Source organism: Diceros bicornis, chromosome 23, assembly GCF_020826845.1.
Source record: "Diceros bicornis minor isolate mBicDic1 chromosome 23, mDicBic1.mat.cur, whole genome shotgun sequence".
In the NCBI taxonomy this organism is placed as follows: domain Eukaryota; kingdom Metazoa; phylum Chordata; class Mammalia; order Perissodactyla; family Rhinocerotidae; genus Diceros; species Diceros bicornis.
The window spans coordinates 9,864,533-9,878,988 of NC_080762.1; the positions used below are offsets into that span (position 1 = coordinate 9,864,533).

Consider the following 14,456-nt stretch of genomic DNA (forward strand, 5'->3'; position numbering starts at 1 on the left):
AAATGGATCATAGAGTGACGTGAAGTGCACTGGGCTAAGGGCTGGGAGACATGTTGCTGAGGCTCGGCCCTGTGCATTCTGTTAATTTGGGTAAATTATTTAGTCATGCTGGACCTTAATTTCCTTATTGGCTTTTTCCAAGCTTTAAAGACTTTGATATAAGCTTTTAATGAATTTAATGCTATACACAGTCTGTAGGAGGAACTTTTAAGGAAAGTTGTTCATGATCCTATCCTTTAGTGAGCCAAAATGGCTAATGTGGATGACGAAAATTGACTGGCGAATTTTGACTCTACGAATCATTGAATAATTTATAATCACACTCAAACTGAAAAACTTCTAGTTTGAATATGAGTATGAAGCAAAGCACTGAAAATTCAATTTCCTATTTAGGTCTGTAGTTTTTGCTCCTATCTGATGATTCTTTTGAAGCATATAATATGTCAGTATAATATCAAACACTATGACATCTCTTATGTGTGAGATGAGTTTTAGGGTCGATTGATGTTGTTCCTTAATAATTCATGGTTGTAATGAATTATTATTCTTAAATTGACTAGAGGAGCTTTGTCAAGTTTGCATAATGCTAATTGAAGTGTGGGTTATTTTAAAGTAGATATTATGATTTGTTTCATATAAAGAGTACAGATAATACAGAAAAGAAACTTGCTCTCCATTATACAATATATAATTATATAATATATATTGAAATGCTGGATTATTTAACTATAAGAATAAAAACTGAGTGAAAATATTCTAGATGAAAAATCTATTATCAGCTTCACAAGAAGAAGGTAATATGCACAAATTGTCTTTGAAGATGATTTTCTGTGTCTGAGATGACTTCGTATTTTAGTCACTTAGATTGCCTCAAAAATTTCACACCTAGATTACCAAAATATATTGGTGAAAATATAATTTGGAACTCACTTTGACATAGAACATGTTCTGTTTCAAATATCCATAAATAATTTTCCATATGATAAATGTTCATCCTTGTCATATCTCTGGGAAGTGTTTCTTTTGGACTGATAATTTACATGTGAAATCATTCACTCTGGCCTGTGTCATTTCAGAGTCTCCATGTAGACACATCCAAGAAACCGCACTCAAATCAAGCTGGCCTGGATTCAAGAGCACCAGTTGGTTGTCAAAATGATTTGGCCAATCGGGAGAAAGAGAGAAGCAAGAGTGGGCCAGCTGCAGTCGCAGGGCAACAATGTAACCACAGGTCAGTTAAGCCTCCTGGTATTGGTTTTAACTGCCTACATGACAAATCCACAATGTACGGATTCTTACTACCATTTTGTTTGGACTATATGGCTCTGCCAAAGTGGCCACCCTGCCCTGCAAATCTCATTGAAATGTGGTTTCAAGTGTAGCATAATATTAAACCCTCACAATAATGATAGGTCTGTTCATTGTTTGCTGTTATTAGATTTTTCTCCTCATTTATGGTTTCCACAGCCAAGAAAGTGTATTGTAAGACTGCTTGTATCATTACGACAATATTTTGAAATTTTTGCTAGAATTAACAAGAAGGGTTAATGGCTCGAAAAGAGGTTAAAATAATTGAGATGTTTTTAATTTAAAGAACTGTCGGCCATGTAATCTAATGCAGAACTGAATGATGATAGTTTGGTTTATAGAGATAGTGATCTGATATTTTTCATCTCTACTGGAAGCAAAGCAAGAGAAAATGGACTTGTGGAGAAGTTGACAGCATTCAATTAAGCGACCCAGAGTAACTTCCATATTGTGGAAATCTGGGATGAGTTAGCAAGGGAAATGAGAATAGTCTTCCTTGGCAATATTTTAGAGACAACAAACAGCTCAATTTCTATTACATTTTATCTTTGAAACTTCACCTTTCGTTTGTAAGAAAATTGAAACTGTAATTATTCTTAAGCATATGGTTTATTCCTTTCCCCTCTTTATTTGGTTTTGTAGCTAGCACTCTTTTTTCCTCCAACGGCATTAAAAAGTCAAAATACAAGATATAAAGTCTCTGAAGTGTTTCTGGTGAAACTCTGTCTGTGCAATCTGGATTCTTTCATGTAGTTAGCTTACTGGCTTCTGACACTCCTATAAAAATATCCCATAGAGTTTTTCTTATTACCTTTTCATTGACTCTCTCCGAGTGATAAAAATGAAATTCTGTAAAGGGCTTTGAAAACCATGCATATTGCAATTCCTCCAAATTTCAAATATAATCAAGCATGACTATAAAAGAAACAACTACTACAGTGAAAATTGTTGCAACGTGTTCAGTCTCAAGCCATTATTATTCATGGGAAACAATTTTTTTCCTTAAGATTATAGATTCTAAAAAGTACCAGATAACACAATTCCTGAGATCAAAGTTTTTGTTTCAGTCATAGGAAAACTTGTTATCTGATCTACCCCTGTGTGTGCATCTTCCTGGGATGGTACGTGGCAGCCCCAGTCTTGCACCCTGAATGAATAGTGCAGAATATGTTACAGACCAAGGCATCACCTGCTTTAGCATATTGCCTGTAAAGTGATAGCTTAGGGAAAAAGAGGACCTGGAATTAAAGTAGTGGTTCTAGGCAAGTGAGATTTCCTAACTTTATTTAAGAGAATAAAATAAAATCTCCTTAGTTAGATTAATTTCAACACACATTTATTTAGAAATTATTTAGTATGCTTCTCTGGGCAATATTTAATTTGCTTCCTTATTTGTAATAAATTACAGAGTCTGTCTTCCTGATGAATTAGAGTTGTATGACAATCCATATGTAAAAATACAAAAGTTAAGTAAAGCAGAAATATGATTCTTTAAACTTCATTTTTATCTTGTCTAATATAGTATATGTTTCTTCGTTTGAAAAAAGAAAAAAAGACCCATTGGATCTCCACTTACCATGCTTGGGATGGATAGCTCCTCTCTGAGTATTCAGTAACTACCTTGGCATCCAGGATGGGCAAATGATACCCTTTCTGAGCTTTCTCCTCTTTTTAGTGCTTAGACTCAAGTCAGTCATTTCCCGAAGTTGCTTTGGGTAAGAGTGGCAGCTTTAGAGTCTTAGTAGCATATCACGGACAAAAGCAAAAACAAAACAAAAACTTTATTAAGAGGGGGTGCTGCTTTTCTAGTTTTGCTCCTTCTGGACACCCAGATCTTATTCTTTCAGTTAGATGAAGTGCAACCATTTTAGATATGTATCTGATCATCACGCTAAAGGGCATTCTTTATTTTGGAATTCAATGTAAACAACTGGAATGTTGGCCGTGAATGGCTGAATGCACGTTGTATGATGAGAGTCTACTCTTGCAGCCAGGAGTACAGTCGACTATACCTCAGAATTGGTGCTATCAGTCCCAGCTCCTCTTCACTAAGACACTGATGAAAATGCTCTACCATGTCTCATGGATGACCTTTTCTGGGCCCTTGATTCACTCTGTTTGCTCCACGATGCCGACGTCTTATTTTAGGAACATTGTTATTAAGTCTGCACATTATTTGGTCCATAAATTACTGAAAGAACAGTTCTCTGAAAGTAGGATGATTAAGTGGTTAACCTTTGGAGTCTGAACTCAGACTGCTGGGTTTAAATCTTGGCCTCCCACTTGCTAGCTGTGTACCATGAGCAATTTGTTAACGTCTCTATCTTTTTATGTATAAAATTGAGTTAATAATAGCACTATACCACAGGCTATTTTGAAGACTACATTAGATAAAATAGGTTAAATTTAGTATAGTACATAATAAACCCCAATTGAACCATAGCTGTTATAAATAACTTCTGCATCTTTATGAGTTGATTGCTAAGGAAAACTTTGCTTCCCAACAGTACGTTCTGCAAAGTGCTGGCTGTGACCACCTGATGTGACTCTTGCAGTCTCTGAGTTTCTGTCTGTACTTTTTTCCTTCGAGAACTGTATCCTATTGGGAAATTTCAGGGTCTCTATGAATCCTATGGACATGGAAGGTGATTAGAAACCTTGGGCAATGAGTCCAAAAAACACTGCAATTGTGCAGAGACGTGGAAGCCCTGACCTTCCCTAGTGGACCTCATCCCTGCCTTACCTCAGCTGCAGTAGCTCAGGAAGAGCACAGGGCTTCATTGTTTAATCAGTTTAAGCGCTATTTTTGGTAGATGACGTGTTAAGTGCAAATGTTTGTTTTAAGCTATTTGTTGTATGTCCAGTTCCCGGGGTGGACTTGCACATGGAAAGTTTACTGGAAAGTGCTCTCAGGAACAGCACATAAGGCAGAGGAACCAAAGCAGGTCTGGACACAGGGAGAAGTTGAATCATAAAGCAGTCACAACAAAGACCTCAGTTGAGCTCAGGAGCTGGCGTGGCTCTTCAGAGTTGTCCTGTATTGGTGTGAGGATGCCAGGCTTTTATAGCCCTGCATCAATCAATCATCGACGCAGCTGCCCTGAGAAGGAGGAGTGACTGTGGGCAAGATGGCTTCCTTCAGCCAAGGTCAAATTCATTTGGAATCAGAAGATTATCATTTAGCTGTGAGGAGGATGTGGTTATTATGTAGGTCACTCACTAATTTCAATGATTGCTTCTGGTGATCTGACTGGCTAAACAAGAGGCTGATTTCTTTTTTCCTCCTTACGTGTCTCTTTAGAAACTGCAAGATTTGCTGGAAAGGATAATCTTTTAAAATATGCCTATTTGGTTTTGCCCTACATAAGTGTTCTCTACTGAGCATATTTTATACTCCTGATCAACATTCTCTCATGGAATTTCCTTTCTTTTGAAGCTTCAACTATGTTCTTCTAATTATTCCTACATCTTTAGACTGACCCCATGCCATGACTCATCCTTCATAAATTAAACTTGTCAAGTAGTGAGATGAACTTTGAGTCTGAAAATAAAATGCAGGTACCCTAAGGTCCGGTCCCAGCTCTGCACAACCTAGATGTGTAGCCTTCCATAAGCCACTTCATTTTTCTGAGTTATACTTTCCTCACCAAAGTAGAAGGTGTGCCAGGTAACCTGAATTCTGAAAGCATGTGATTCTATGGCCCATTCTGATATCATAGAGTAATGTAACTGTTGCTCATGTCTAAGTAAGACTCACATAGAAATGATTCACCACATCTAGGAACCTACTTATTGTGGTACATTAAACAGATGAGAGGCAACAAGCTCCATAGAAAAATTCTTCACTGAGGTCAAGGTGGAAACTAGAAATAAAGAATGCATTTATAGGAAAATACAGAAGTCTTTGTATTGAGCTTTAATTTAATCTTAATGTTAAACCTAAACTTCAGATTTTACTTGTATGATGGGAAACAAAACATAAGACAGTTCCCTATCAGGACGATTTTGAAAGTGGCAATTCTATATTAAAGACCTTGACTGAATGACTGAATATATGCTATCAAGAGGTAAGCACTTTAGGTATCATAAAATATATTCTTGTTTCTCAATTTTAATAAAGGAACACTTCAATAATTCAGTATTATTCTAAGTAGTGTGTAAGTCTAAGCTCAATAATTATGTTTACTCCAAGGACTAGAAAACCTGTTATCTAAAATATTGGATAATTTCAGGGCCAGCCCCGTGGCCTAGTGGTTAAGTTTGGTGCACTTCACTTCAGCGGCCAGGGTTCGGTTCATGGGTGCAGACCTACACCACTTGTCGGCAGCCATGCGGTGGCAGTGACCCACATACAAACAGAGGAAGATTTGCACAGATGTCAGCTCAGGGTGAATCTTCCTCAGCAAAAAATAAATAAATAAATAAAATATTGGATACCTTCAAACTGGTAATCTGAAATCTGATATATGTTTTATCCTCCTATTTAACATCAATGTGGATTTTTCATAATATAAACAAAATAATGATACTAGTAGAATTTCCTTTACATTTCGAGGGGGTATTATCTCAGTTTGGAAATACTGACAGCCTGTAGTAAAATGTTATAAAATTGCTCTTCGTTTTATAGCAACCTATTTTCCTCTTCTAAGAAGGTTTAAATGTTTAAGAATATGCTAGAAGGGGAACCCACAGTCACTTCATTCTTTGAACAATTCTGAAATATCATTTCCTAATAGGCAGCCGTGTGAGTACTGACAGCCTTGTCCCTCTTCTTCCCTAGAGATTAATTTATTTCCTGCAGTGCTTGCTCTTCATGGAAAATCTGACTTGTCAGCCTTCACCAATGGGAGATCTCATCAGCAGAATGTTAATTATAAAAGCAAAACCGTATACCATATTGAAAAGGAAAAACAGTTCTCTAGACAAAGAAACATTATTCTTCTTTTCTTTTTTTTTTTTTTTGTTTCACTCCATTCTCTCTTCATTCTGTGGCTGGACAGGAACATTAACCACTGGGAAAACAGTCTGTGAGATGGTGGGGCATAGAGGACCACGTACAGGCTTTGCAACCAGGCAGACCCAAGACTGAGCGCTAATTCAAAGACTGTCACATTTCTTTGTGATTTTATTTCCTCATCTATAAAATGGGGATAAAAATACCTGCCTCACATGAAATTGTGTAATGAGACTGGCACAGAGTAGACACTAAAAAATTATTTTATCATTTTCATAGAACTCAATCAACAGACTTTATTTAGCACTTTCTGCATATTGATTGTTGTAGTTTGGTATTAACTGAGTCTCATGTTGGTTCACAAAGGAATCTATTAAGATTTGAAGGCATGTACCTTTCAACTCTTAGGAGCTAGGAGTGTTAGATGGAGAGAGGTTATTGAGGTGTCCTGTTGAAAGTCTTGTCTACTGTCCACGTCCTCTCGCTTCTCATTATTACCACTCTTAGAGTTTTTATAATGTCTGCTAGAGATGTATGAACTTATTATTTTTTGCACCAAGTTCTTCAAAAAATCCAAAAGCTCTTTGCTAATAGTTTTAGATCTATCTAGTAGGACTTAAAACTGCATTTGAGTTTATTTTTAAAAATTATGTTCTCTAAAATAAAAATTGACGGTTTCTATTTGATTCAGTATCAGAAATAAAACTTTGGTGAATTAAATATTGAGACAAAAAAGACAATAGCATGGCAGTAAAGTAGAGATAAGGTTGAAAAATACTTACTGGATGAAGAAGCAAAATCAATTATTTTAAACCCAGAATGATCACTATTTCAGTAAATGATTATGATTACCAAGTCTGTTTAGGTGAATTAACTTTCTTCTTATTCCTTCTCCATTATTTTATGATCTGAGTGTAACACTAGAAAGAAACAGCAATTGAAGCATTAGATGATAAAATAAAAAAAGAAGAGATGTCATCGTGCAAACTCGTAATACCTGAGACCTAATACAGGGCTGCTACAAGCAGAGATGAGCTGTGTGCGTGATGTGCAATTTATGATAAGTAGTGTTCTTTCATATGACAAAATAATATATTTTTAAAGACCATTGACAGTATCTGAACTTGGGTAGAACAAGGGATCTATATGGTGACTTCTGACTTTGACCTTTATGGAGTTATGTACAAATCATTGATTGATTCTTTTTAATGGTAAATGCATCTTTTTAAAGTATGGAGTTTACTTCTAAATAATAAGCTTTTGAGCTTCTCCCCAATTCCCTAATTTTCCTCATGAACAACTTTCAATCTTATCATTTTTAATTTCTTTCCCCCTTTCTTCTAACCTTTATTCTCATTGGCAGGTGACAATCCTTATTATTCCAAACCAATTCTGGTTCTTATTTCATTCAAGAAGCCCATCATTATTCTGACCAGGAACTAAGCAAAGCAAGAACAGATGACAGTAACTTTCAAAATTTATCTCAGTGATTCTTTAAGTTCTTATGCATAAAAAAGTCACTTAATGAGCATGTTAGAAATACGTATTCTTGGGATCTGCTCTCTAGAACCGCATTGGCAAACTCTGGCAGTGGTCAGATCTGTCCCATCACCTGCTTTCGTATAACCCATGAGGTAAGAATGTTTGTTTTTTTCATTTTAAATGGTTGGAAAAAAATTAAAAGAAGAGGAACATTTTCTAACCCTTGAAAATTAGACGAAATTCACATTTTGACGTCTGTATAAAGTTTTATTGGAGTACAGCCTCACTCGTTCATTTACATTTTGTCTGTGGCTGCTTTCTTGCTATATCAGCAGAGTTGAGTAGTTTTGACAGGGACCATGTGCAAAGCCTAAAATATTTACTCTCTGGTCCTTTAAAGTCAAAGTTTGCAACCCCTGCTCTAGAAAGTCTGATTCAGAAGTTCTCAGGTTGGAACTTGGAATCTATTTCAACACGTTTCTCGGGTGATTCTGATGCCAGAGGTCTCTGGACCACGCTGGAAAATAATGCAGTAGAAGAATTGTGAACATCCTTTCTCTTCTACTCACTCATCACACCCACATCATCAGCAAATCCTATCAGCTTTATCTTCAAACACTATCTAGAGTATGACCATTTTTACCACGTTCGCTGCTATCAACCTAGTCCACACCATTGTCATCTCTCGTCTGGATTTTTATATTGGCTTCCTAACTAGTCTATCTGCTTCTTCCCTTGCCTCATACTGTCCATTCTCAATACAACAGCCAGTGTGAAAGTGTTAAAATCTTAGGCAGATGATGTAACTACTTTCCTCAAAATCCTCTAATGGTCTCTCTACTTCTTCCTCTTTCTCACTATTTTAGCTACATTGGCCTCCTAACTGTTCCTCAAAAATTCTAGGGGCGCTCCATCCTCAATGCTTACACAGGCTGTCCTTTCTAAGTGGCATAATCTTCCCTGCAGAGATCTACACGGCTTCCAGGTTTGCCTCCTTTAGGTCTTTCCTCAGCCATTACCTTCTTGGTGATCCTGTCTGTAACCACCTTATTTTAAATCGTAACCTTTCTAACTGGGACTGCCTATCTTCCCTTATACCATCTAACATACTATACACTTTCCCTCTTTATTTTGTTTATGGGGCACTTTCCTCACATGAGGGCACCATGAGGTCAGGGATTTTTTATCAATTTGCTCTATCCTTAGATTCTAGAGGAGTGCCTGACTCATTGTAGGCTCTCAATAACTATTTCTTGAATAAAGAAATGAACCCCAGACTCCCATTCTGTATTTGACAGATAATGTATGACACCTATCAAACATTTTCCGTATGCAAAAACAGTTGTCAGGAGTATAAATATAAGACTCATTTCTGAAAAATGATGCCATATCCACTTAACCACTGCAGAGGAGAGGAAGAATAAAGCAGCTATTTCAATTGCAACCAATTCATTAGTTACAATAGGTGCTAATGAAAGTAGAGGATGGGCACAAGTATGAAAATGGGTCCATGGAAGAAAATCCAGCTGAAAATGTTTGGAAGAGATTCCAGGAAACTGCATTTCACAATCCAGCTGCCTCCTAAAGAAGGTAGATGTGCTCACTGCAGGTTTGACTGGTCACCATCAAGTTGAGCAAGTTGAGGAGACTGGTACTCAAGTTCCCAAAAGGGAAAATGAGCAGAGTATGACTGGCCTTGGTTCAGATGAACTCTTCAGGAAACATCAGCTTTACAAGAGAATGTAAAGCAATTTTAGGTATACTTGAACTTGATTCCTCTGAAATAAGAGGAAATGGAGATTTTCTTTCACTTTCATCCTCTCGTTCAAAAAATTACTCATCTAATTTTATGTATATCAAGCTTCATTTTGTGGATTGAACAGTGGGTTATTCTCACAAAGATGTAGATTTTGACAGTTGAAGGACACTTCTGACTATTGAAAGATATTTTTTAGAGAGAAAAACAAAACAAAATGAAACTACCTTCTATATCTATTCCTCTATGGATGAAGTGTTTGGCTTGATCTTCAAGGAACTGAGTGTACATGATTCCACATTACTCAGTTAATTTGAATATCTAAGTAATTGTGACTCTTCAAAAGTAATCAGTGAATATTTAATTCAATGTAAGAAACGTCGCCTCCATATTAGTTTGTGACAGTTCCAAAAGGAGTGGTTGATGAATGCCAAAAGAGTTCAGGGTTTTAAATCAATTTGAATTTTAAAACCTAAATAATTGTCAGAAAAATCAGTTCCTGCACATTCTGAGATTTCTTGAAAGTTAACTCAATAAAGAATACAGTTTCTATTCAATATGAAATCTGCTCTGTCAATTTTAGCATGCCACCAGAGAAAAGATATTTTTTAGAACATTCCTGTATTGAGTGGAAGATTGGGCTAGATCAGGCAGAGAGACGTGACTTGTAAGGTCCCTTCCAAAACTAAGTTTGCTTAAATCCTATTATTTTATATTGAGATAATTTAATTATTCTAATTCCTTCACCTCCCATTTTTCTGCTTAACTATGTACTATCTTAAATCAGTTTATTGACAAGGGAGAGTGAGACTAATAACTGTCAAGATGACAGATTGAACTTTCAAACGACAGGCTTATAATAGTTTTATGTGAATATTAGGTGGTAATAGCAAGTAATATTTCTGTAGCACTTTACATTTTACAAAGCACTTGCAGACCCATTATTTCATTTGATATTTCCTCAACTCTATGATTCAGTTATTACTCTCAAAACTCATCCACAGATAAGGGAACGAAATTCAGAGATTCTTCAAGACACACAGCCAATAAGTCTTAGAATTAGGAATCAGACGTACGTCTTCAGATTCTGCTTCTCTGTGCTATAATGTATATCCATTTCATTTGCCTTCACTCCCCTTCTTCCCCCAGGAAAAACAACGCTGAGAAATACTGTTGTTATCCCTTGTTACAGATAAAGTCACAAAGATAGTAGGTGATAGAACTGGGAAATAAATCAGGGCACACTGCCTAAAAGTCCTGTGTTCTTTCATCTATAATGTGTATTCTGCAATGTGTAGTTTTTTTTGCTGTTTGTGATGTAAGGAAGGCCTAGACATCTAAAGGCAGCAGTTGGGGATAGTGGATGATGAGAGAGAGCATGAAATCAAGGCAAGCATGGAATCCAGACTATCTTTCTCTCATCAGGCCACTGACTACCCCCAACCTGCCCCCAGCCCCCAGCCCCAGTTAGCACTGAAGGGAGATGTTGACAGAGGAAAATAAATTCAGGCTGTTGGGGGGAATTAACATGATGTGTGGAGAAATTCTGCTTCGACATCCGCTTTCTTCTTTCCCAATTAGTCTGTGAGCTCTTCAGAGGTCACAAAACTATATTTTGTCTTTATATTTCTCGTGTATAATAAAAATAGCTAACAGTTGCTGAGACAGTAAAACTCTTCACTGTAAAGTACAAAACCGTTTATATTTATTAACTTATTTAATCTTTGCCATATAACTATAAAATAGGCATTATTATATCTCCCCCCTTTTTTTTAGATGAGGAAATGAGGCACATAAAAGTTAGATAAATTCCTTAAGGTTATAGAGTTAGTATGTAGCAGAAAAATAGGGAAGGAAGAAAGGGAGGAAGGAAACAAGGAGGGAGAAGTTGGGGCGGGGAGGAGAGAAAGAAAGGGAGGGAGAGAGACAAGGAAAGAAGGAAAACAAGGGAAGAAGAGAGAGAGAGGGAAGGAGAGAGAAGGAGGAAAGGAAGGAAGAAGTGGAGGGAAAAAGGGAAGAAGGTAGGAAAGATGGCAGGAAGGAAAGGAGGGAGGGAGAAAGGGAGGAAGGAGGAAGTCATAGGCTAATGAACACTCAGGGGCAAGGGCCTCAGAGGGCTTCTCTCCACATCCACGTGGCAGCACTTAACAGTCACTAGTACAAAAGAGGAATGCGAGAGCTAGAGAGACCAGGTTTCTGTACCTCTTGACCATTAAGTATAGTGCTAGTGTGTGCTATTAGGGTTTTTTTAAACCACCCATTCCCCATGCTCCACAAAGCCGACAAGAATGACGTCTTGTCTAACTCAGAATTTCTATTTGCAGTGTAGCTTTCTGTACTGGAGAGTTTGATATGATGTTGTGTTCAAGTCAAGTCTGTGTATATGTTCGTAGAAGCTTTAGATCTTACAGCTTGAGACCTATTGCTTTTTCTTCAGTTTAACATTTATAGTTCACCTTTTTGTCCTCTGCAGTCTTTAGAACTCCGCTAGGTCTGGGCTCTATTCCGTAGGCGTTGCGCCACAGCCAGAGTGTTGGGTCTGCAATCAGACATTTTTTTAGAGCACAATCAGCTTCAGTCTCTTACTGGTTGTGTGATTGCTCGGCGAGTTTCCTAACTTCATTGTGGATTCAGTTTTTTACCTTACGTTACCTGTATAAAGAGTTTTTATAAGGATAAACTAAAATGCAAAGAAAAGCACTTTGTAAACTGAAAAACACTTCACAAATTTAAGGTATTATCTCCTACCTCATTTACGTTATTTCTAAAGAGTTTACTTTTCTTCCTTTTTTTCCCCAACTTTTCTTATTTTGCTCGCGATTATTACTCCAAAAACATATATGCATGTGAGTGCCTATAAACGGTATTTGAACGCAAGTAGTGTCCTTCCTGGCTATTTCCAATACGTATTTCTGAAAAACTCCTCTTATTTTTTCTTTACTTATAGAAATCTTCAAAAATGAAAAACATCAAAAATAATGAGAAGTGACTGAAGCCATTTGGGCAGTGAACATAAATGTTGCAATGGAAAAGTAAGCCTAGCTTTGTAGTTGAAAAACAACTATTCTCCAGCAGACCCCAGAAGAAACTTGACTAGCCACTGCAAAGGAGAAAACAACCTTGAAAGTTTAAAAAGCTAAAACTTAAAGAGAAACCTATGGTATGGAATTCACATAGCCTATTCTGCTGTGTCAAAATCCGTATGTATTGTTTCATTGTTACTTAGGACATATTTATTTAATGTGCACATTTTTTGTGGTTCTTATTTCCACTACCAACAATTAAGCATTTGAAAGATAATTTTATATTTCAGTTTCTGAGTAAAACCAGTCCAAAATAGAAGGAAAACCCAACAAATACATTTTTTTCAGAATTTCTTTTGCCATTTTTCTAGTGTTATCAGCATTCCTGTTAAAAATAACTTAAAAAATAATGATATCCAAGAATGACTTAGAATACCCAGGTTTCTTGTCTGATTGCCTTGGAGCTGTGGAAATGCGTCTGACTTCACACTTTCAGTTTGTTTTAGAAACACACTGTAAATAAATGTGGTTGAGGGTTAGCCAAAGTCATCGTGAGTCACAGGAATTTTCCATAACTTTCTCCTCTGCCTCCTAACAACCAGAGTTCGTGACTGCAATATCACAAAGATCTGATAATGTGCCTTCTTATTTTATGTACTGTATATTAGATAACCCTTTAGATGAATGTTTATTAGGGTTGTAGGAAAACTATTTCATTTATGTATTGTTATGTATTAAGTACACAGGGACAATAACAAAATGAAGAGACAGAAGTTATCTTACTAAAGTTATACAGGAATTTAATGGCAAGCGTTAGACTTTGTTCATAGGTCACACTCTTCACAAAAACTGTTAGCTAATATCAGCTAATATCATAATTATTTTAAATTATGTATGGAAATTATTCATTGGTTTAGTACCAAAGAGTTTCTGAAGACAAAAAAATCATGAGACAACTTTTCAACAGAAAAAAAATACAGTTAGAAAGCTTTCAGGCAGTGTTAATATTTCAAATTTGCTTACTTCCATGTATCTTTGATTTTTTTTAAGTGGAAATGAATCCTGATTTCCAATATCCTAGAAATTGTTTAGTGATTTGATGTGGTAACATAGTTTGTTATTTATAATTTCTGAAATTTTCTGAGATGGTTTCACTTTTCTTTATTTTGCTTGTTTTTGGCCATAAGAACAGGAACTTTTCAAGATTTATGTCCCTACATTTGATTATTGACTTCCACAGAGAATCCTTCTTCAACCCAACAACATTGACAAACTGGTGTTTTTGGACTCATACAACTCACAGGCCAATTTGTTATTTTTTCAAGTAATAATGAATACTTAGTATTTTTTATTTGGTACATGAGAACAATTAAATTTGTACGTTTAGTAAGTACAATTCTTTGATTAGAAAATCAAGAGAATGCATGTCTTAGTTTTATTGCAAATCTTCAAAAGCTTTCTAGTAGAAATCATATGTAACATTTCTAATTTAATATAAATCCTTTTATGTACTGTACTTCCAGCTCTCCTGATATTAAAAAGTATAATAAACTTCATACTCATCTATGGAAGATTTTGGGAGGTTGACAATAAATTTCTAATTTTCATTTCTGTATGTGTGTGTGTTTATGTGTTCTTTACCATGTTTGTGGAATAACTATCTTCCTATAAAAAATAAGTTAAAATACTCTTTAACTAGAACTGAAATCAATTCTTCACTATTAAGGAGGAGGCTGCCTGTGTTAAGCCAAGAGGAGAGAGAGGCTTCCCCCATACCCCGCGACCAGGGACCTCTAGTGCTGAGCACAATGACCAGATTTCATCGCATGGTTAGGCTGCACAGATAGCCTCCAAGACTGCCAATTAGTAATGCTGTGCTCTTCCTAATTGAATCAGTCAAGTAGTTTTGGGAAAGGGATGGAAAGGGAGTGAG

At 36.3% G+C, this 14,456-nt stretch overlaps 1 protein-coding gene across 1 annotated transcript in view; it reads left to right on the forward strand.

Moving 5' to 3' along the window:
• The window catches only part of THEMIS (thymocyte selection associated), a 185,513-nt gene extending 171,418 nt beyond the window's left edge, over positions 1-14,095 (forward strand). Inside the window, exons 5-6 of the mRNA XM_058566324.1 lie at positions 1,077-1,231; positions 12,448-14,095. Of these exons, the coding sequence (XP_058422307.1) occupies positions 1,077-1,231; positions 12,448-12,463 (171 nt within the window). The 3' untranslated portion in view covers positions 12,464-14,095. The remainder of the gene's footprint in view (positions 1-1,076; positions 1,232-12,447) is intronic.
• The last annotated feature ends 361 nt before the right edge of the window (positions 14,096-14,456 follow it).